The 20,439-nt window shown below is 32.7% G+C and overlaps 3 protein-coding genes across 3 annotated transcripts; 2 read left to right on the forward strand and 1 right to left on the reverse strand.

Moving 5' to 3' along the window:
• Positions 1-1,884: 1,884 nt before the first annotated feature.
• LOC8263558 (ribosome biogenesis protein NSA2 homolog) lies at positions 1,885-4,672 on the forward strand. Its single transcript, XM_002533853.4, has 9 exons — positions 1,885-2,045; positions 2,162-2,281; positions 2,381-2,448; positions 3,259-3,367; positions 3,470-3,538; positions 3,712-3,769; positions 3,858-4,093; positions 4,185-4,236; positions 4,365-4,672. The coding sequence occupies exons 1-9, from the start codon at positions 2,043-2,045 to the stop codon at positions 4,430-4,432; spliced, it is 783 nt and encodes a 260-aa protein (XP_002533899.1). The 5' UTR covers positions 1,885-2,042; the 3' UTR covers positions 4,433-4,672.
• Positions 4,673-5,314: 642 nt separating this feature from the next.
• On the reverse strand, positions 5,315-7,706 carry LOC8263555 (protein LEAD-SENSITIVE 1). The gene is made up of 3 exons (XM_002533854.4): positions 7,546-7,706; positions 7,378-7,451; positions 5,315-6,213 (listed from the first exon to the last, which is right to left on the reverse strand). The coding sequence occupies exons 1-3, from the start codon at positions 7,563-7,565 to the stop codon at positions 5,537-5,539; spliced, it is 771 nt and encodes a 256-aa protein (XP_002533900.1). The 5' UTR covers positions 7,566-7,706; the 3' UTR covers positions 5,315-5,536.
• A 3,683-nt stretch (positions 7,707-11,389) lies between these two features.
• On the forward strand, positions 11,390-17,120 carry LOC8263556 (digalactosyldiacylglycerol synthase 1, chloroplastic). Its single transcript, XM_002533855.4, has 7 exons — positions 11,390-12,248; positions 12,939-12,968; positions 13,830-13,917; positions 14,624-15,108; positions 15,216-15,482; positions 15,663-16,012; positions 16,402-17,120. Exons 1-7 carry the CDS (start codon positions 11,610-11,612, stop codon positions 16,934-16,936), a joined length of 2,394 nt encoding a protein of 797 aa, XP_002533901.1. The 5' UTR covers positions 11,390-11,609; the 3' UTR covers positions 16,937-17,120.
• Positions 17,121-20,439: the final 3,319 nt, after the last annotated feature.

Genomic DNA, 20,439 nt, shown 5'->3' on the forward strand with positions numbered 1-20,439 from the left:
GAAAAAAAAAGAAAAAGAAAAAGAAAAACAAACTTGGAAAGGAAATGAAGTACCCAGCATAACACTAATACTATATTTTATTAAAATTTATTAAAAAATTATTTTATTTAACATGACACAGAAAGTAAAATGGGTGAAATTTATTTAAAAATTATATATATTTTATTAAAATTTAATTTAAATATGATTAATTTTATAAATATTTAATTATTTAAAATTCTAAATTAACTTTTGCTTCAATCAAATCATATAGAGTTTGAATTTATAATTAAATTTTAATAAAATAAAATATAAAAGATAATTTACTGTATCATTTATAGCAAACCAACTAATAAAATGATGTTAAATCCATATTTGAGGCTTAGCTTAAGAGGGAAGAACGTTTACTCTTGAGAATGAAAAGTCTAAAGTTCGAATCCTCTCCTTTTCAATAGGTGAGTTTTCGCTTTTATAACGAATGTAAGAGAATGACTATCTCATGTTATGTAGTCCACAGTCTATTGGAATCCTATGAATAAAAAAAAAAAAGCTCACTATACGAGATAAACTCAGAAAAAGAAGAGAATCTTACACTTTTTAAATATTAAACGATGGTTAGTTAATTTTTTTAACCAGAATTTGTTTATACCCGTCTAACATCATTCTAGGGCACGCATATATACTCATTCAGCTACATTTTCGAGAAAAAAGACAAATGATATAAGCTGTTAGATGATTGGCGCCAAGAGAAGTCTAGAGAGTATATAAAATGGCAGTTTGGCAAAACAATCTGGAGACAAAATAATGGCATAATGACCAACAACATGCAAAAATGGGAACATTTTTCATATGATTGGGCATGAGTTTGCATGTGCATTTTCACTCATTTTTGAAAGCTTGCAGACAAACTTCCAAATTGTGTTTAGACAAACACATACTCTCCATTCTCATCTTCTCTTGCTCTCAAAAGCGCATGCACTGATTGATTTTCATGTCTTCTATTAGTTGTGTTCAAATTATTATCCTCCTTCCTGTTGCTGCATTATTATTATTTCCACATTACAATGCTTAATTTCAAAATTTTATATTCAAATTTTTCATGTAAGTCTGGCGGACACAAATTAATTATTAGATGGTTGAAGAAAAATGAAAAATACAAAGCTGGACTAACTAGATAGTTGTCCCAAACCAAAAAAGGAATGGTTTTCAAGAAAGTAAAAAAGAAAAAAAAAATGTAATGTATTTACCATTAAAAAAAGGTGATAATGAATTAAAAGATAAATTGAATCTGATTTTTCATATCACCATCTGCCAACAAATAATAATTTAATAAGAGAATAATATATAGAAAAAGAATAGGATAAGAAAAATTATAAGAATCCATTAACTATTCGCTAAATAAAAAAAAAATAACTAATAATTAATTATTTACTTTTTATATTGTTAATGTCTTATTGAATTATTGTTTTATATCAGACATAAAAAAAAAACTCTAATTGAAACTACAGTTTTTTTAAATTAGGATATTTTAAAATATTAAAACAGAAAAACACAAGACCTGTCGAGCAGCAAACCACATAATATTATTTTTGAACTTTTCCATTAATTTTTCTTTCTTTCTAAGAACTACTTGTTGAATTCCTGAATTTATAAAAATAACTAAACTCAATCACTTTCTGTAAAAGTAATTTCAGATTTAATAAAAACCAAGGGAGCTATCCAATTGTATCAAAAACCGGGCTCAAACCGAGATAAATAAAAATGTCTAATGGGTTTCTATATTTATTTATCTAAAAAGTAAAGAAGCCCAATAGAACTTAAATCCGATAAGGCCCGTCATGCACCGAGTGATACCGATCCAGCCTATTGTCAGATCCGCACCGACCCGAGTTCTGGAAAACCCACCTCCTCCACCTGAAAATTTAAGAAAAAGACAGAAGAAGAAAAAAGCAAACCCCTAAATTAGGGTTTCTCTCTTTACACAAAAACAGTGTCGCTCTCTCTCTCTCTGATTCTCACTCATTCGCTCTGCAAACTTATCTGATAATCAAATCAAAGTCGCCATGGTTTGTCCTATGCCTTAATCTCAAATTAACAACCTTCTCTTTAATTGATTAAGTAAGAACTGATTTATGATCTTTGTTTACTCTTTTGATTAAATGTTGAATTTGATTGATAATAGCCGCAAGGAGATTACATAGAGCTGCACAGAAAGAGGCATGGATACCGCCTCGATCACTTTGAGCGCAAACGCAAGAAGGAGGCGCGTGAAGTTCACAAGCGCTCTGAGAGAGCTCAAAAAGTTCGCTTCCTTTTCTCTCTTTTTTTATTTTGATTTTCTTTTTGGGATATTGGTTTTATTGAATTTGGATTTTAATTTTGTGCATTTTTTTCGTGACAGACATTGGGTATTAAGGGTAAAATGATTGCCAAGAAAAATTATGCTGAGAAGGCACTCATGAAGAAAACGTTAGTACCTTTTATCAGTATTAATTAATTATTTTTTTAATGTCTTATTAATTTGTTAATCAAAATGCCAACCTGATTTTGAAATGATCATGTGTCCCTTAATTAGATTTCAAATGCTTTTCTTTGGTAAAACGTTGTTCTTATTTCAAATTTTCTTTTCATTGTTGTTTATGTTATTCTATGTATCATCTAGTTGAAGCAGATGATGTTGGTGCGTGTGGGAGGTAGTTTTGTTGCAATGTGGAGCTGATAGTTTAGTCAGTTTAATAGGGTGGTATCTCTGTGTTAAAACCCTGATCCTAGTCTTTATCTTATGAGGACTGTTGCTAGAATGTGAAGAAAGATCAATGAGAAAGGTTTATTCCAATTTTTACTTATTATTGTAGCTGTAACATAATGTTGAGTAGGTTCTTCCTGATTAATTACTCTTCTTAGCTGAAAAAATCAATTTGAAATATAGTCCTCTTGTAGTTAATCATGCTATGATTTGCTAGCCTCGTCTCAATTACACAATTTACAGCGTGAAATAATGTCAACAACTTTTAATTTGTTTGGTACATCTTATGAGGCTTTCTTTTGGTCATGCGTGATCTCAGTGTCATCTTAATCTCTCATTCTGTAGTGTGTAGCTAGATTTTTTCTCCTCCTGTTTGAATTTATATTTTTTTTAATGTATTTTTCATCTATTAGCTTGTGTATATGCAGTTATAATGCATTAAGATATGGTATTCTCACTGGCTATTTATGTGTCCTGCTTGGTAGATCAGTGATTATTGACCTTTTGGCTTTGGATAAATTTTTTGTCAATAGCTTGGCCATGCATGAGGAATCATCATCTAGGCGCAAGGTGGACGATGATGTTCATGAAGGGGCTGTTCCTGCCTATCTGCTAGATCGTGAAAACACAACACGAGCAAAGGTTAGCATGTGATGCATATTTGGTAAATGAGGGTGTTTATGTATCTTATGCTGGTGCATGCACATATACTTGTATATCTAAATGCATAAATATGACATGCAGATTTTGAGCAACACTGTGAAGCAAAAGAGGAAAGAAAAGGCTGGGAAATGGGAGGTCCCTCTACCCAAGGTTAGATGCGCTCATAATTTTGTAGCATATCGTTTGTGTACTTACCTTAATGTATATCCTCTGGGAGTTCTCATGTGGTGCTATTCGTTAACATTATATTTTCTTTCCCAATTCAATTCTCGCGTGCTTGTATGGTTAATGGTGTGTGACTGGATCTCTTCTTCCTTCTTCAGGTTAGGCCTGTTGCGGAAGATGAAATGTTTAAAGTGATTAGATCTGGCAAGCGAAGAAGTAAGCATTTTGTAAATTGTTTTTCATTTGATGAGAAGCGCTGCCCTAAATGTTGGTTCTCATAATATACTGCTCTCCAATTTTGCAGCCAAGCAATGGAAGAGGATGGTCACCAAAGTCACATTTGTGGGACCAGGTTTTACAAGGAAACCGCCCAAGTATGAGCGTTTTATCCGTCCTTCAGGATTGCGTTTTACAAAGGCCCATGTGACACACCCTGAACTCAAGTGCACCTTCAACCTTGAGATCATTGGAGTGAAGAAAAATCCCAATGGTCCAATGTATACATCTCTTGGTGTTATAACCAAAGGAAGTATCATTGAGGTAGTATACTTGCATATTCTTTGGTATGCTATGACATTTATGAAAATATGATTTCTATTTTCTTATAAAACATTGTTCATGTGAATGTCAGGTGAATGTCAGTGAATTAGGCCTAGTTACACCAGCTGGCAAAGTTGTATGGGGTAAGTCCTATCCGTTTTATCCTTTGTTGCATGATTTGAAGACCCCTATCTTCCTCTCCCTTCCCTCCCTCTTTGGGTTCTTCTTTACTTTATTACATGTAATAACTTTTGTTTGTTTCCTTGTGTAGGGAAATATGCTCAAGTAACAAATAATCCAGAGAATGATGGCTGTATAAATGCAGTTCTTTTGGTCTAGTAGACCAATAACACAGAAGATACGAATCAATTTTCTGACTAATTTATTTTCTAGTCTTGCTCCATCTCAATACTGTAGTTTCTAGTTTTTACATGATGTCGTTGTTGCAGGGGATATGTCCTTGTATAAATATGCCAGTTTTGTCTATGTTTACCGAGTTTTGTGGACATCATGATGCCTAATTGTTTTTCCAGTGCCCGGGCTGGTGTTATAGTTTTGCGATTTGATTTGATGGGGTCATTCTGTTTGACATAATTTCTGCACTACTTTTTTTTGGTAGATTTAGCGTTTGTTTAGAAATGATGCACAGGCACTGGCACTTTGTCTCTTGCATCAAAAGTTAATGTTTGAATGCCTAATCCAGTTATCCTATTAGGAAAAGAATACAAAAGTGTACACGCTATTATCTTCTCTCAATTTCTCTCTCGGTGGCCATGCAAAGAAAAAGTATAAAGGGGATAGAGGATAGGAGCGACAAGAAGGGTGATAGAGGAGGTATAAAATGTATTTTTCAGATAAAATACTTAATCGAACGAAGATTTGAATTTTATTTATATCAATTTAAGGCTAAAATCTAAAATTTAAAACAATGAGTTTCCAAGTATAAAATTTAAAAAAATAGGGAAAACTTGAAAATACCATCACAGATATGGATTGATCACTACACCAACCTGTTTATATCAAGAATGGCATATTCTGAATTGCTTATTTGGGAATCGAGTGCATGGAGTAATTATAGCACACTTACATAGAGACGTATAACAGGAGCGTTTTTACACAGCTGGATTTGATTAAGCTGAACCAGATCATACATGCAAAAATTGAACAAGCTTGATTACCCTGAGTCGGTATTAAACATGCGTATTGCCATCTGCTTGGACAGGCACCAAACATGCTATAAAATTTAAAGCATCTGCAATTGCAAATATGTTTCTGGTTCATAGCCATAGACACAATTTAGAACTTAGTGATCGATTCTCTTAACGAGTTAAAAACACCATAAAACAAGTAAAGTTGGAACATTATACGTTAAACCGAAGCTGCAACTTGTGTGCTGGGAATCATAGTCAAATCAATAATCCATTAAAGAAAAAAAGAGTAGCTTCAAGTGACCATTGGTGCAGCTAAAGTTTGAGCTTCGACCACCTGAAGTGAACTGGCCAGTCTTCTAGTCAGATTCTCCACTGAGACCTTCACCACATCCTTCCTCATGCCAATATCAGTAGCATATCTGCTAACACAATAGACTCCTACAGCTGTTAACGCCATTCCATAAACATTGGTCGTTATAAGGCGCAATGGTGTAGATAGAACAGCTGCAAGAGGACCCCCTATAATGGATGCAGCTTGGCCACTCTGTCCCATTGTCCCTTGATCCACAACGAGTAGTCCAGTTTTGCAATAAATGGCAAAGTCTTCACAATTGTTCTTGAACAAGTTGTAACATCCAAAGCCATTCTCAAGCAGGTATTTTGCTCGATGGACAACAACATCATTTCGGTCTGAAACTGCAAGTGTACAAGTTCCACCACGTGCTTTTGCAAGAAAGAGAGCAGGGTTGACATCATACTCGAAACGATACAAGACGCCCCCAGCAAGGAAGCAGTTCAGGCATGACAGGACAACCCCATGTCCCCCTTCCTGCATGGTGCATTCAGGGCAAGGCACATGAGATTTGGCTGGTCCTGAGCTAACCAAGAGGAAATCCAACACTGTCCCTGTTCCCACTTCTTGGCCACGTCTAGTAAAATGAATTACTTTATCATCCCCAATATAGATTCCTGAATGTAGCAATAAAGGAAAGAATAAAATGAGGAACAAAATAAAAAAAATGCATTGACAACAATAGTCAATGCTCAATTTCATATATTTCTTACTCAGATTATTAAAACAAAATTAGAAAAAAATGAAAAGCTTAATTTCAGGGGAATGAAACAGCAAAAAGCAATTTTAGGAACATAAGCATCAACTTAAAAAGAAACTCCACTTATCTGCCTATTAGCACTATAACTCTATTGACATTTTTACATAGTGGATAACACTTAACATCACAGATTCTACATAATCAGAGATAATCACGCTCATTAGGCAATGAGGCATTGGGTCCAGGGGAAATTCTTGATCCCAGTCAACTGGCCAATGATTCAGCCCCAAGGCAGAAACAGGTGTCATGTAATCTTTAATATACATGTGCCGAGTAGGATATTAAACCAAAAGGACAAGTATGATGAGTTGGTAGTCATGACACAGTGACTATAAGATATGTTTGGGCAGGGGAAGAATAGAAGGAATATGAGATCCGTGACCCTGAAATTTGTCCATCGCCATGTGAGTTCCTCATCCAATGTTCCTTCTTTTTATCTCTCATTCCCTTTCTGCAATTTCCTCCCTCTCCTAAACAAAGTGAAAGAGTATATAAACCTAAAGGGCAAAGGCAACAATGATGATGCCTCTAGCCTAAGAGATTTAGACAAAAGAACCAACACCATTATTTTTTATTTAGAAAAAAAAAAAAAAAAATGCTAATCTATCACTGTAATGACTGAACCACCAGCAACACCATATGATATTTCATAACACAATTACACAAGGGCCAAACTTTAAATCTGCTACAATACAATATTGCATGGGATTATTCAACAACTACTAAAATTCAGTGTGATTAAAAACAAAAACATCCACGTATTTCCACAGTATAGTGCAGAGACCTCTACTAAATTCCGATCGTAATTGCTTCAAGTGCACAAAATCCATGATCACACTTTTTCATTTGATCCCAAAAATAAAAAAGATGGCAACTGATCACTACAATTACAAATACATTGCACTCATAATAATGCAACATTTATCAAAAATAGCAAACAAACACAAAAATAGATTTAAAAAATCACTAAATTAAACCAAAAACAGAGAGAGAGAGAGAGAGAGAGAGAGAGAGAGAGGACCGTGATGTGCATATACATACGCAGCCCTCCATGAGTATATATGATCCCCTGGTTTCAAGCTCTCCCTGCTAATCCTGTAACCAATAAAAGAAACAAAGAAAATAGAGAAAACTGTAATTTATGTAAGTGGGTATAAATTAAATATTGAAAAGGAAAAAAAATCAGGACCTATTAGAGAGCAGCCCCATGAAGCTTTCTCTTTGTCTCTGTGTGTGTTTCTTCTCTAAAATTTAGATTTCTAAAGGAATTTGATTCCCAGTCTTAAAACTATGGGATCAAAAAGAAGAAAATGGCATCGTAAAAGGCTGTTCTTCTTCTTTTGCTTTCTAATATTTAGATAAAATGACTATCTGGCCCTTTACCTTACAATAAAGGTAAATTACCATGAAGTCCCTGAGATTAGGTCATACTTGTATGCAGGACCCTTCTTTTTAAGATCAAATTAGTACGTCCATATATTTTAATTTCATTGGATTTGGTTCTAAATTAGATAGTGGAAGAGTAAGATCGTCCTAATGAGTTCTTAAATTATGAGTATATATAAAAATTAAAATTTTAGAAAGTTTTTAAATTTTTTTAAATTTTTAAAAATTTATACTCTTTAAATTTAAGAAGAAAAACAATAAATTTTATTTTCTTTCTTAATTTTTTTTACTTACTTTAGATAATAACTTTATTCTTTCTCTTTATTCATTTTTTATTAATAAAAAATTAAATAGAAAAGTAAATATAAAATATTATTAAAATAAATAAATATCTTAAAATATATTTATAATTTAGTAGAAAGACATATATAAAATATTACTAAAAATATTCTAAGAGTTGAGACTGTTAGAAAATAGTAAAAAATATTTGTATTTAGATGCCTTATACTAAAATAATGGGAAAATGTATAAAAATAAAGAGAGACTTAAGTATTCATAGACATGAATATTGGCGATATACTAATGCAATTACTGATAAAAAAAGACCTGTTTATGATTATGACATGCTCTAGGGACTTTATAGTAATTTACCATATAAAAAACAGAAACCTTACTTGTTAAGTTAAGAGAGAGAGCAGGAGCAGACAGCTTGCTTGTGCCTTTTCTGCCGTAGGTGATAGTTTATCTTATCCCTAGGCCCTATGTCTGTATGGGTCTCTAGCCCTGGCCTGTGTTCTTAGCCCATTCTATTCTAGTTAACAGGCCCAGATCCCACCCCTTATCAGACTTTAAGACTTGAGCCCATTAAAACTTGATCAAATTTTGATTAAATTAGTTTTATTGTCATTTATTATGCCAGCGTTGGATTCTCATTTTATATATAAATTTTTATGGTTCTCTGTTATATAATTTTTTAGTTATCTCTATATAGGAATAGTGAAGAAAAAAAAAATATTCAATCCGACATTCAAACAACCGAATTTGTTAAAAGACACCTATAAAATCGATACGTAGCTTAGTGTCATTAAATTGAGCATTTTTTCTGGAATATTACAACATATTTCTGTCAGTATGTTTAATTACTGTTAGAAGTAAATTTTATATATATATTTATATTTAATATTTATTTTTTACTTCTATAATAAAATGGTTAATCTTTTTAATAAAATGTTCATGTTTTTTTTTTTAAATAACTGAGCCGGACATTGGGCTATTATAAAGTTCCTCTAAATTTAACTTTGCTATGAATAAAGAAAAAAAAGAAAAGAAAAGAATCAGCACCAAAGTGATGGTTGCGAATAATTAACTACAAAACAAACATATATATAGTATTGCCAAAATTGATAATTTTTCTTGTACGATTTCATTTCTCTCATCATCATATACGTACCCATTCTCTCTATTTAATTTGGTACCCGCAATCTCAACCCTCATGTCTTTGGCATGGCTATTAGAGCTTAGGCCATACTAATAATTAAATAAATAAGAGTTGCAGATGGATACCAATTTTATTATATTATCATTAAATTAATCATACTGAATATTTTATTTATGCACATTTTAAAGGCCACAATAATTGGGCATACTTTAATTTCAATCATCATCGTTATAGTAGTTGTTTATTATTAAGAGTATTGTTATATATCACCATTAGTAGAATACATATAGCATGCACAAGGCATGATAATTGATAGACATGCTTAACTATCCTTCCTATTTGCATGCATCACTGATTATAATGATTTTTATTTATTTCTTATTTTATATGATTATATAATAAAATTAAATATTATTCATATAACGAGAATGATATAATATAATTATTTTATTATTTATTGTAATATTTAAAATAATTTATTGTGAATGATATGAGTTTAAAATGTAATTTAATAGGATGAAATACTAATATGCTCGATTTATTATTTTTTAACTTATTGCATTTATTATTTGCAATTTGTTATAGGTGTATTAATTTAGTGGCAAAAGATAATAAAAGCTAATGGAAGATGTAATCATCTTGTCAATTATTTGATGGAACATTCAAAGATCCTAATTAAAGTAAAGACTCTCATTTAAGTCATGGAATCCACACTTAAAATGATTAAACTCTAGATTAACGTTGTGCGTTTTATAGGGGTAGATTCATAAGAAAAATACGTACATAGTGATGTAGGCAATAGCAATAGAGATCATGACGTGTAGGGTGAAAAAAGGAAAAAGGACAAAAGAAAGAAGAATAAAATGGTGGGATCATATTCATATGTGAATGTGCCCACAAAAAGGCATTGGAATACAGGAAGCCACCTGTGTGTATCAATGTGAAAATGAATGGGCACAATGAAATTAGGGGATCTAGAGTCTCTATTTTAATTGGTGTACTAACTGATCATTTTTTGTCTTCTTTGTGAAAACCAAATACAAGTGGTTGCAGTCTTATATTTAGACCTTCTGAGTGTCTGGTTTGGACATGGAATGGGAACCACTTTGGCTCCCTTTACCACACAAGCAATCTTTGGAAAAATCCATAGCATTTTCTTGGACAACATTTGTTTAGTGTTGTTGCTGTCAAACAAGGCCATATTGTGTTTTCCTTCACATGTTCTCTAATTGTTATTAACTTTGTTTTGCATTGTAAATATATGTTTAAATATTAAAATAAATAGTAAATCATAATCTATAGTTTTGATGAGAAATATATTATATTCATTACGTCCAATAAATTAACTTATGGATAAGGTCTAACTACGGTGAGAGTAGAAACTTTGGATTACAAAAGGAAATTTGAGATATAATCAAGGCATGGGACGTCACCATAATTAATGGCAAAAATACAAAAAGGGAGTAACTAAAGCGGATCAATTTGTCTTTTAATAAATTAAGTGAGATTGTCATTTTTAATATCAAAGGAATATAATTTATTAGTTCAATCAATAAAAAAGAAACTTTCTTCAAATTATTTATTTAAACTAGATTTCAAATTTCTAAAGATTATTTTAAGAGTTTATTTTTGAATGAATTTGTCAATGTATCTAAAATTATCATGATAGAAATATAAGTTTTATTAATACATACACTGGTATGAAATAATCAAATGGATTGAAGATAATGTATTTTTATTAGAAAAAGAATTTGATTCTTTTGCTAAACATAAAATTATTCATGATAAAATTACCTAAAGTCAAATGAAAAAATATAAAAAAAACTGCTAAATCTTAAAGTAAAATAACATAGCAAAACAAAAATAATAAAACTTTGCATGAAACTCTTGAAATGCTTTTTATAAATTATTTTATTAAAAGTCGATTTATTAAATCTAAAATTTATATTTTTGTTGTCCAAAAAATAGTCAAAGACGTCAAGGCAGACATTTCTTAATTATAAAGTATGTTATTATATAGCCAACCATTATTTTCCACGTGACCTCGATCACATGAACCTCCATAGAAACTCACACCAGGCAATCAAAATGTGCACGGCGGTATCCCATCATCTCCACATCTTTGGATCTTTCCCAGCATTGCAGCAAGCAACAACAGCATATCCTCAGGCCTCAAATCCAGAATATTCACTATAATCAGAACTTTGCATATCCAATCATATCATGCCACCTCATCAAACAGCCAACTCGGCACCCGCCAAGATTTCCCATAACTCTACGTGTCACTCCACCTGTACTTTTCGAGAAACGTATGGAACAAAAAAAAAAAAAAGTAAAATAAAATTATAAAGCCCCCTTCCTTCGCCATCATGCTCATTTTTATTTTATCAGAATCAAGCAACTGAAACCCTAATTTCTACAAATCCGCCATGAACGGCGAATCATCACAACCGTCAACGTCAGCTTTCTCGTTCATATCCAAAGGTTGGAGAGAGGTTCGAGATTCAGCTGATGCTGATCTCCAATTAATGCGAGCTCGAGCTAATTCATTCAAAAATCTAGCCAATTCATTCGACCGAGAGCTCGAGAATTTCTTTAATTCCTCATTTCCTGTAGGCTCCTTCAATTCTGCAAGGACTCCAACGGAAATCGATTTTGTGAAGAAGTTACAGCCGAAAATATCGGAGTTTCGGAGGACTTATTCGGCGCCTGAGATAAGTAAGAGAGTCTTGCAGAAGCTGGGCCCGAGAGCGAAGTTAGGGATTGATTTGTCAGCTATAAGGAATGCGATTGTGGCGGATGTGGAAGTGGAGGATGATGATGGCGAGGGTAAAATTGGAATTGTGGAATTTGATAGGGTTAGGAGAAGGAGGAGGAGGAGTGTTAGATTTAGTGAGTTTTGGGGAGAGAGTAGTAAAGTGGAAGGAGGACAAGGGCAGTTTGGGGAATGGGAACCAATTAGGGCTCTCAAAAAGAGATTGAGAGAGTTGGAGAAGAAAAGTGAATCCGTTGAGATTTTTGGCAGTTTTAAGAATAATGAGTTTGTTGAGAAACTGAAATCCAGTTTGGTATGTTTCTTTTATCCTTTTGCTTTATTGATGTTTTTATAAAGATTTCTGTTTTTTCTTTTACTTTTTTTAAAAAGAAACTTTCGATTGACGCTTATTTGCTTGTAATTTAAAACTTAGGAATTGAAGTGTTTTGAAATTACTTTTCAATTCAAACTAAAAAGGTATATGATTATCAATATGCATAAGTGCTGTTTAGCTTGGAGTTTTTTTTTTTTTGGTTAAAGGAGATGAAACCTTGTTCACATTTTAGCTAAAAAATATAAAGGAATGAAGGGATTTATTTGGTCTTTTACTTAGTTATATGTATCGTCAGAAGAAGCAAACAAATAAAATATGTAATTATGTATGCATGTTTCCGTGTTTGTGAATAGTCTTCTGTTTTCATTACATAAATCGCTATTTTTTCTCAGAAACATACCAGTCTAATCTATTGCATTTTTTTTTTTTTTATTTGGTATACTTAACCATGCCATCTGAATTGGAAAAGGGTGGAACTTCGTTCAGATTTCTTCCCTAGTTATTTTGCGATGGTGTTTGGTTTGGTGTTGAAAAGCTAGCTTGTAAAGTTGAATAATGGTATCAATTAAAATTGTTGATGCTCCTTTTCTTTTTAAAAAATCGGTATTCATCTTTATGATTACAAACTGAAAACATCCTATTAATAAAGGATATATCTATCTTTTGCAGAAAGCAATCCGCGAGCCTCAAGAGTCAAAGGTTAGCTGTCTGAACATTCAGACTTTGATCATAAATATAATTCATGATATGTACCTCATTCCTATATTTGATGCATGTAATGTTTTCTTCTACAGTCAGGTGCCCCAGAAACTGTTTGTTTCTTGCATTAGGTGCATTATCATATTTGCCAGGTGCAACATCATGTCTTAAGTAGCACGCACGCTAGCTATTAAGTATTGAAGCTGTTTATACAATTGACAATCTAATGGCACTGCCTCCAATTTTTGGTACTGTTAGTCTGAGGGTTGGAATATTGTTGCTATTATGTTTTAATTTTGCAACACGTAACCATTGTGGTTTAATATCGAGTTGAATTTGATTACAAGATATGTACCTCCTTGAAATGTCTTGACACCTTGATTTATGTTGGAAAAATTTGAAAGTTATGTGCATCTCTGATAATAAATGGTAATAACTGCATATGATGCTATGATCATCTCTCGAGTTAGCAATTGGTATGTTAGCACGTGGGCATATATTAGTAGGAGATGCTATTAAGCTAGGCTATTGATGCAGATACGATAACAGGATCCCGAATTCTATCTTCATTTCATGTTCTATTTGTTCCAATCACATTTATACAGTTTTGTAGCTTAAGTTGTTTCTATATTTGGGTATAATAGCTCTTTCATTTCATTCGAGTCATGGGTGCATTTGCAAATAGGTTCCTTTGAAGAAGGCAATTTTTGCTAGTTAATTTTGCATTCTTCTAGGATTCGAATGTATCATGTTTATTTGGTCGCCAAACTAATAAAAAGAAATTAAACCTTTTAATTTTTGTCATCGTGATTAAGTGGAATATGCTTAATGCTGATTGTTGCTCGTCTTTTGCTGATACAGGAAGTGCCACCACTGGATGTTCCAGAATTGTTGGCATATTTTGTTAGGCAATCTGAGCCATTTTTGGATCAACTTGGTGTTAGAAAAGGCAAGTAATTTGCATTGTAGTTGTTATTCTTTTTATTTTCAATTTCGCATCATAATTATTATCACAGTCACCATCACGACGAGTAGCAGCAGCAGTACTAATACTACTGCCACCCCTAAAACACCAGAACTTGAGCTTAACAGCCATCAGATTATAATGCTTGGATGTATGCCTTGCTTTAGACAGCTCATGCTTTAGCCTATGTTCAACATCTGCAGTATGCGCAGATGCATTTGAATATTAGGAAAAGAGGCAGACTGTTATGTTTTGTCAGAGTAAAAATAGGAAAATTATGTTCGATGCATTTCTGATGTTACTGACTCTGATTTATTTGGTCATGGAAATAAAGTTTGTGTTTTCCTGTATTTAGATAGGAATTTTAATGCGGCATACTAACAGTACTGTTTATGTATCTATAGCAATTTATAAGTCTATAAGTCTTCCGTCCATGTGTTTTCTATAACTGTGGTATTGTTGGTGATGGAGATTAGACCTTTTATTAAGGAGCTAGATCTGTTTCTTATTGCATTTGTTAATTAGTTTTGAAGTTCCCCTGCTTTAAGTAATTTATTCCATGCATACACTTTTTTTATGATTATTTGTTTTATGCAATAGGTTTTCTCTTTATTGAAAATGTGCTTACTGTAAATTGGTTGATAGTCTCCACTTCTGAATTTTATTTGTGTGTTTTCTATTATGTTTTCAGATATATGTGACAAGATAGTTGAAAGCTTGTGTAGTAAACGCAAGAATCAACTTTTACTGCGCACGCTTTCTACTGGAGAATCATCTTTATTTGATAGTGAAAATGTGAATGATGAACTGGATGTAAGGATAGCAAGTGTGCTTCAAAGTACAGGGCATTGTTATGAGGGAGGCTTTTGGACTGACGTGTCAAAGCATAGTCTGTCAGATGGTAAGAGGCATGTTGCCATTGTCACAACTGCTAGTCTTCCGTGGATGACCGGCACAGCTGTAAATCCACTTTTTCGAGCAGCATATTTAGCCAAGTCTGAAAAACAAAAGGTCACACTGTTGGTTCCATGGCTCTGCAAGTCGGATCAAGAACTAGTTTATCCCAGCAATCTCACCTTTAGTTCACCACAAGAGCAGGAGAGTTATATACGCAACTGGCTGGAGGATAGGATTGGCTTTAAGGCTGATTTTAAAATCTCCTTCTATCCGGGAAAGGTAGTAAACTGATAATTAAGTATGCAGTCTTTATATAGAGATATGTATGTATGTATGTATATAAACTTTGTGTAATATGTGACAATTTCTTTCTCATTGTTCTCTAGTTCTCAAAAGAGAGGAGAAGTATAATTCCTGCCGGAGATACTTCTCAGTTCATTCCTTCTAAGGACGCTGACATTGCAATCTTGGAAGAACCAGAACATTTGAATTGGTATCACCATGGTAAACGCTGGACTGATAAGTTCAACCATGTTGTTGGTGTTGTCCACACAAATTACCTAGAATACATAAAGAGGGAAAAGAATGGGGCTCTTCAATCTTTCCTCGTCAAACATATAAACAATTGGGTTACCCGGGCATACTGTCACAAGGTAAGTTGTCTGATTTGTGGTATATCCTAATTTTTTTACTGACCTTTCTTCATTTTTAAGTTGTGTGCTTGAGTGGCTTATGCTAAATGGTTGGCTGCAAGGAAGATGCTTTTCTGCAGTTCTTTTCAACCGTTTGAATGTTTATCTAGTATATGAGCTAAATGAGTGTTCTTCATTCAGGTTCTTCGTCTATCTGGTGCCACTCAGGATTTACCTAAGTCTGTGATTTGCAATGTTCACGGTGTGAATCCAAAGTTTTTGAAAATTGGAGAAAAAGTTACTGCAGACAGAGAACTTGGGCAACAAGCCTTTTCGAAGGGAGCATATTTTTTGGGCAAGATGGTCTGGGCCAAGGGATACAAGGAGTTGATAGATTTGTTAGCAAAGCACAAAAATGAGCTTGATGGATTTAAGCTGGATGTGTTTGGCAATGGAGAGGATGCACATGAAGTTCAGATTGCAGCTAAAAGGTTGGATTTGAATGTCAACTTTCTGAAAGGCAGAGACCATGCAGATGATTCTCTTCATGGGTAAGTCTCTGATTGGAGCTGAAGGCTTTTATTGGACCTATGCAAATTGTTTCAAGAGGGTATGATAGTATTTTGGAAAGCTTATAATTTTCATCCTTAATTTTTTGAGGAATTTTTTCATTAAAAGGAAAGAAAACTAAATCAGGATTCATCCTAAGCTTTTGCTGAGCTGGCCTACTTAAATGTACTCTTTTCTGGAATGTATTAAGGATTTAACTGGTGAATACCATGTGTTGACATCTTGCTTAGACTATCGTTTTTCATTTCATATTTTCTTCTATTCTTGAGGACAGTTTTTGTAAATTCTTTTGTTTGTAGTACTATTTACGATGTATATGTTTTCTAATTATACTTCTAAGAATTATTTTTGACATCTTTTCGGTGTGCAGGTACAAAGTTTTCATAAATCCTAGTGTCAGTGATGTGCTCTGCACGGCTACTGCTGAGGCACTCGCAATGGGAAAGTTTGTTGTATGTGCAGACCACCCATCAAATGAGTTTTTCAGGTCATTTCCGAACTGTTCGACTTACAGGACATCGGAGGATTTTGTAGCAAAAGTGAGGGAAGCATTAGAAAACGAGCCTCAACCTCTTACACCAGAACAAAGATATAATCTCTCATGGGAGGCTGCCACCCAAAGATTTATGCAATATTCTGATCTCGACAAAGTCTTGAACGATGATCAGGGTGATGCAAAATTGAGCAGAGCTAGCGGAAAGAGCATTGTGAAATCAGTTTCACTGCCTAATATGTCGGGGATGGTTGATGGAGGGTTGGCATTTGCCCATTATTGTCTCACGGGAAATGAGTTCCTTAGACTCTGTACTGGAGCAATACCTGGGACACGGGACTATGACAAACAGCACTGTAAAGACCTGCATCTCTTGCCTCCACACGTAGAGAATCCCATCTATGGCTGGTGAGCAGATTAAAACTGCTGCAATCAACAGCCCTGTGTATAATAATCATGTACTGTATGTAGATGCTCGCTAGGCTTGTTAGCTGGAAGTAATTCTTTTTTTCTTTTTTCTTCACTGATGTATTTAGACAGCTTGATCCAAATTTTTGTCTCTGTTATTGTTAATAAATATACGAGTCAATGCCAAAGCTTAATAACTTAATAGTAAAACTGAAATAAGATTTATGCAACAAGGATATGATAGAAGACCATGTCAACCGAAGTTATTGCATTTCATCTTATGTTTTTATATTCCATTTGATTTTGCCTTAATCAAATAGTGTTTCTAAAGCACAACCTGGGAGAGTGGATTAAGAATCCACAAAGTAAGTGGTTTTCCTTTCAGGAATTTATCAAGCTTGGAGGAGATCAATGAAATTGATAATATTTTGAAGTTTCAGCCAATGGTTACTAAGGGTGTATAATAATGCATTCCTGAAATATATGTATGAGCAAGAGATTAAAGCATTTATCTTTGGCATGTGTGAAACCAAAGCTCTAGGACCTGATAGTTTTCCAATCTTTTCTTATCAGAAGTTTTGACCATACATTTAAGATAGGATGTGGTCACAATTTTCCCAAAAAGGATATCTATTGAAACCATCTAATTGGACTAATTTAGTCCATATCCCAAAGGTAAGAAGCCCTACCTTTTTATTTATGCAATTTTAGTTATAAAAGAAAAATTATAAAAATGATTTTTAATCGCTTAAGACCCTATCCTGAACACGTTGGTTGACAAGAATCAGCTTTTTTTTTTTTTTTTTCCTATTCTTATTACTCATGAATTCCTCCATTCATTAAGAAGGGAATGCCATCCTCAGAATGCAAATCTTGCGCTTAAAATTTGTTCCTGTTCATTTGATGATGCATTTTCATTGCTACTTATATTGTAAGCTTTTTAATAATGGATCCAATACTAAATGCTGGAAGTCTTAGAAAAGGAATCTGTTATTATTATTATTTTTTTGTTTGTCTCTTCCTCTATTATTTCTAATGTCTCTTTCTGCTTATATTAAATTAAGGAGGATCAGTGGATAATTAAAAATAGTTAAGAGAGAGTGAAGGTAAATAGAAGGTGTTCAATGCTTCTCCATATTTTATTTGCTTATGACACTATTGTTGTTGCAAAGGCAAGACTGGAGGAAAATCACTGGAGTAAAGAATTTGCTTTCCTCTTATAAATTCTCTAAATTAGGAATTGTTTTGGAAAATTTGTTAATCAGGATTGCAAGAATTAGACCAAGTCATTTCTTGGGGTTAAACAACTAAAAAGAGGAAAATAAATATTTAGGAACTCCTGCTATTTCAGGAAGAAGCAAAAAACACACTCTTCGAATCCTGAAATAAGAAGTCTTCAAAGAAAAGCATCTTTTTCTAACTCAGCCTTTTGTCCAAGCAAACAAGGAATCTTCCTATTCATATTGATCCTTAATGGATAAGAATTATGAAAGCTATCTATTCTTCGGATGGGAATATTTTTATACGGAGACTGTCTGAAGAGTTTCTTATGTACTGATGTAAGTCCTGATGCTGACATGAGTATTTTCCGGGGCAATCTAAACTTCAACCTTAAAGCCATCATCCTGTGAGAATCACCTAATTTTAATGTGTATTTTAGTGTCAAATGGTAAAAGAATTCAGAGTAAAGCTAATATTGCTATCATTTGCAGGAATTTAATAGAGGCAAGAATTGTGGATGGATTAAAATGTAGTAAGTTGGCTATTTCAAAATCATCAGCAATAGCCCAAGCTGCCTGTATAGCTAGGGATTAGCATACGACTGGTCTAATCGTACTAAATTTTAATTTTTCTTTTAAAATTTAAAATACTAGTACCGTATTAAATATAAATAGTACCATATCGTATTGAGCCAAATTTTTTCAATTCAATACAATTTGGTTCGTTGCTATTTTCAGGTCTAACATTTAAAGAGAATATAACTTTAAATCTTACCTTTAATTAAATATATATAAAAAATACGATTGACATCCAAATGAAACTAGTATAAGAGTTGGAATTAGATAGAATTGCAATCACATTCTTGAACAACTTGTTTTGCTATTTAGTCCATTTGCAAATATAACAATTTAATGTTGGAATATAAACTATTAAAATATCTGCTGTTGTTAGCATAATAATATTTTGATGGCTAACATTAAAATAAAAAATTATAATTATATAGCACTAAAATATAAGTCTAATTTTATGTGTGAGAGATGCGGTTGATTTAGGGTCTGTAAATCAAGAATTTAAGTATGAGAGAACGAACTTATGACTTGAGATTTGAGACATCCAGCTGGTTGTTGTAGTAGATGGTATTAGTGAAAAGAAATTAAAGTTTAAGTATATAATAAATTAGTAATATAATATACATTATACAATAAATATTCTATATATATATATATATATATATATATATGATATGTTTTTATAGAATACAAAGTATATTGTAATATAGTTAATATTTATAGGTATTATTTATATAATATATATAATTATTAATAAATATATATAAAAAATTTAGTTTTTACGGTTTGATCCGGATCGGTAAAAAATAGTTCGGTTATGGTACGGTTATTACTAAAGAACTGGTACCATACCGTAATAGTAAAATATTTTTGGATCAGTTTAGTTCGGTTATAAAAAATTTTGGTTACTTCGGATCTGGTACTTTTCGGTACGGTTATTTGATTCAGGCAGAAATCACCGAGATCCATACTCAATCCTGTATATAGCTATACATATGAGTTTGGATCGCTTTGTCATTTATCTCGAAATTAGAAACATCATTTCATTTGTTCATAATTTTGAAGCTCAGGTTCCTTGGGAGATTTCTCAACGGATTCATCAAGCAAGGGATACGCCTTCCTTCTCTTTTTTTTTTCCTTTTCTTTTGGGTCAAATGGTTATTTGTTCACTGGAGCACGAAGATACCTACTAGATGACTTGCTTCTCTGCTAGGAAGTTTCCCCTTTGCTTGGGTAACATCTTCTTTCCCTCAAGACTAATTCTTAGTTACCAACATTAATTGTACATGCTATAACAAATATAGCAACGAAACATATTTAATATTAAATGATTAACACATGTTCAATTATTTAAAATTAATAAATACATTTATCGATTTAGTTTATAGATGAATACATGCATCTAGACTAGGTATGAATTTCTTTTCTAAATTTAGTATGATTGTAGAAAATGAATATTTTATTTGATGAAATAATTTATTATTTGATCATAAAATAAAAAGAATTTGTCAAAAATAATTTTTATTTAGCGATATTATTTTATAAATACCAGAACTTAAATATTATTTATTTAATGTAAGAATAAGGCTCAATTTGGCTCTCAAACTTTACAGTCAGGTTCAGTTTAGCTCTTTGTAATGTTTATGGTCAATTTAAACTTTGAACTTCTCAAATAGGTTCAGTTTAGCCCTTTTTTTAAGCGCGTTTGTTGTACGTG

The sequence above is a fragment of the Ricinus communis genome, chromosome 10, assembly GCF_019578655.1.
Source record: "Ricinus communis isolate WT05 ecotype wild-type chromosome 10, ASM1957865v1, whole genome shotgun sequence".
In the NCBI taxonomy this organism is placed as follows: Eukaryota; Viridiplantae; Streptophyta; class Magnoliopsida; order Malpighiales; family Euphorbiaceae; genus Ricinus; species Ricinus communis.

Coding starts and splice junctions, on each gene's coding strand:
- LOC8263558 (XM_002533853.4), top strand. Junction 3,368..3,469: donor AAAACACAACACGAGCAAAG/GTTAGCATGTGA, acceptor TATGACATGCAG/ATTTTGAGCAACACTGTGAA. Junction 4,094..4,184: donor CCAAAGGAAGTATCATTGAG/GTAGTATACTTG, acceptor TGTGAATGTCAG/GTGAATGTCAGTGAATTAGG.
- LOC8263555 (XM_002533854.4), bottom strand. CDS start 7,565: ATGGGGCTGCTCTCTAATAG. Junction 7,452..7,545: donor ATGGGGCTGCTCTCTAATAG/GTCCTGATTTTT, acceptor TATTGGTTACAG/GATTAGCAGGGAGAGCTTGA. Junction 6,214..7,377: donor GTATGTATATGCACATCACG/GTCCTCTCTCTC, acceptor TGCTACATTCAG/GAATCTATATTGGGGATGAT.
- LOC8263556 (XM_002533855.4), top strand. CDS start 11,610: ATGAACGGCGAATCATCACAACCGTCAACGTCAGCTTTCTCGTTCATA. Junction 15,109..15,215: donor TCTCCTTCTATCCGGGAAAG/GTAGTAAACTGA, acceptor ATTGTTCTCTAG/TTCTCAAAAGAGAGGAGAAG. Junction 16,013..16,401: donor GCAGATGATTCTCTTCATGG/GTAAGTCTCTGA, acceptor TTCGGTGTGCAG/GTACAAAGTTTTCATAAATC.